Below are 2,551 nucleotides of genomic sequence, written 5' to 3'. Positions count from 1 at the left end.
AAACACGTGACACATGCAGAGAGAGTATGAAGGTATATTTGTGTCTCTATTACGCAAACAAAAAAAAATGTTTTAAAAGCAAATTTCTCGCACTGCAATCAAAAATCAAGTTTGTAAGTGAAAATATATAAACTGAGAATAATTTATTTGTTCGTTTTGCTTATGAAACTAGAATTTTTGGTTAAAAAAATAAAATCTTTGATTAAAAAAATAAAATCTTTGGTTAAAAACAAAACAATCTTTGGTTGAAAAAAAAAGCTGTGATTTCAAAACGAAAAGCTTTGGTTTTGAAACCAAAAGCTGAGTTGGGTGTAGTGGGCGGGGCATACGCTGCTGAATGTACCAGGAGTTTCTATTGGTCGGTTTGACTTGTCTCTCGGTATCTGCATCATCTAAACACAGACGGGAGGTTACGGTGACATGGAGGTAAGTTGACTGCTCTGTTTTGTCAAAATTATTTTAAATATAGCAGCACTTCACTTTGTTCTCATGTTGTTAGTGTCGGGGAGTCTCTTTTTAAGAACGACATGGAGGGTTGCTGTGTTGACATGTAGCCCCCACTGTTTAGATGATGCAGATACCGAGAGACAAGTCAAACCGACCAATAGAAACTCCTGGTACATTCAGCAGCGTATGCCCCGCCCACTACACCCAACTCAGCTTTTGGTTTCAAAACCAAAGCTTTTCGTTTTGAAATCAAAGCTTTTTTTTTCAACCAAAGATTTTATTTTTTTAACCAAAAATTCTAGTTTCATAAGCAAAACTAACAAATAAATTATTCTCAGTTTATATATTTTCACTTAGAAACTTGATTTTTGATTGCAGTGTGAAAAATTTGCTTTTAAAACATTTTTTTTTGTTTGCGTAATAAAGACACAAATATACCTTCATAAGAGAGAGGGGCATGAAATACTGTCGGCTTGTCCCTCTCTCTTTCTCTCTTTCATGTGCTGATGAAGTGAAGCCCTGATGTACGACAGGTGTGGCATCTACACACAAATCTATTTATCCCTTTTAATCACCTTTCAGCTGAACTCAAATTAAGTGGTTTGGATGTGCTTTGAAACTGATGACATGAATGGGCTGTCTCGTCTGTTCATCACAAATGAAGGAATTAAGAAAATTTAAAAAAAGCTGTAACCGATACAATTGAATGCACAATACAGACACAAATACATTGCACCTCCACATATCTAACCACTCTTCCACACAAAGGTATATATTTGGTCCAAGGGTTTGTCATATTGGAACTCACTCTCACAGCCTTCACAAAAAACACAAAACAATATATATTTTTTCGCTAGATTTCCCTAGGTAATGCTTGAAATGACCAAATTGGGCCACAGTCATCTCATTGACAGCTCCCCTTGCAGCCACCCTCTTAATCGGGGCACTCGCTTGAGCCCAGTGAGCACTTAAAGATCAGTTACAGTGCATCCTTAACGGGCACCATGCTCCGCCATTGTGCTACATCACAAGTCGTGGATGAAACTCAATTTGAATTGATCCATTTTAATGTTTCCAAACAGTGAAACAGGTCTACAGATGTGATTTATCAGAGGTACAAGCAGCTGAAATCAGCGCTTTTGCTTAGAGAATCATCATCCACTTCCCTCAGCCGTCTGGAATGTTTAGCATATTTCGGCTAACCCAAGATTCGATTTTCTGGCACGAAAATGTACTGTTTTGGTTCACTCTCATATTATTTCTAGTTGCAGAAGGAAAGGATCTGCCCAGCTCCAAACAGCAGACAAAGTTTGCTGCTACATAGTGCAGCATTAAGCAGCTTAACAGCCAGCCAGATGTGTCTTTCAAGTGCTGGTAGAGACCCAACACAGAGCACATTTATTTTAAAGGAAAACTGCAGCCATAACTAACAACTGTTCAGTAATTTGTACAGTGAGATGGAAGCAGAACATAAAAACGCAAAGGCGAGAGAGAGAGACAGAGAGAGACAGAGACAGAGAGAGAGAACGAGAGAGAGAGAGAGAGAACAGTAACAGAAACCTGCTTTTGCTGGCAAACATCCCTCTTTTGTCGTAACTGAAAAAAACGAACAAGCAGGGCTTAAATTGCGCTGAGTTGACACTCCAATAAAGCAGTGGGACTATTCAAATCCAGCCAGATGTAAGGCAGCATTAAACTTGTCTGAAGAAATGTAAGGGCTAAGTGGGAATTCATAACGATGGTTATGTGAGGTGCAGGAAAGTGTGTATGCTGGGAAGTGTGTGGTGTTCACAGGGTATCTGTGATGGGGGCACGCACAAATATATGCATTCCCATGTGTTGGTGTGTTTATTAATTAATCTTCGGCCTCAAAGGAAATTGGAAGTGCTCGTAAATGTGTTGCGTGTCCGTGCGGCATACCTGTTCAAAATGCGGAAAGGAAGGCTCCCTCCTGTGAAGCTGGAGCTGCTTGTCAATGTTGTCCTTCAGGCACTGACACACACGCCGCTTCTGGTCTGCTGAATAGGTTTCGAGGCTGAGCAGGCAGTCACACTTCTAGAGAGGGGGAGAGAGAGGGAGAGGGAGAGAGAGAGAGAGAGAGAGA

The 2,551-nt window shown here is 40.3% G+C and overlaps 1 protein-coding gene across 5 annotated transcripts in view; it reads right to left on the bottom strand.

Moving 5' to 3' along the window:
• The window catches only part of rgs3a (regulator of G protein signaling 3a), an 87,692-nt gene that overhangs the window by 47,467 nt on the left and 37,674 nt on the right, over nucleotides 1–2,551 (bottom strand). For all 5 annotated transcript variants that reach the window (XM_031860434.1, XM_031860435.1, XM_031860433.1 and 2 more), the window contains one exon: nucleotides 2,368–2,502. In XM_031860434.1, coding sequence (XP_031716294.1) covers nucleotides 2,368–2,502 — 135 coding nt within the window. The remainder of the gene's footprint in view (nucleotides 1–2,367; nucleotides 2,503–2,551) is intronic.

The sequence above is a fragment of the Anarrhichthys ocellatus genome, unplaced genomic scaffold (genome assembly GCF_004355925.1).
Source record: "Anarrhichthys ocellatus isolate YVR2014 unplaced genomic scaffold, GSC_Weel_1.0 scaffold23, whole genome shotgun sequence".
NCBI lineage: Eukaryota > Metazoa > Chordata > Actinopteri > Perciformes > Anarhichadidae > Anarrhichthys > Anarrhichthys ocellatus.
This window is presented reverse-complemented; position numbering and strand designations above follow the sequence as displayed.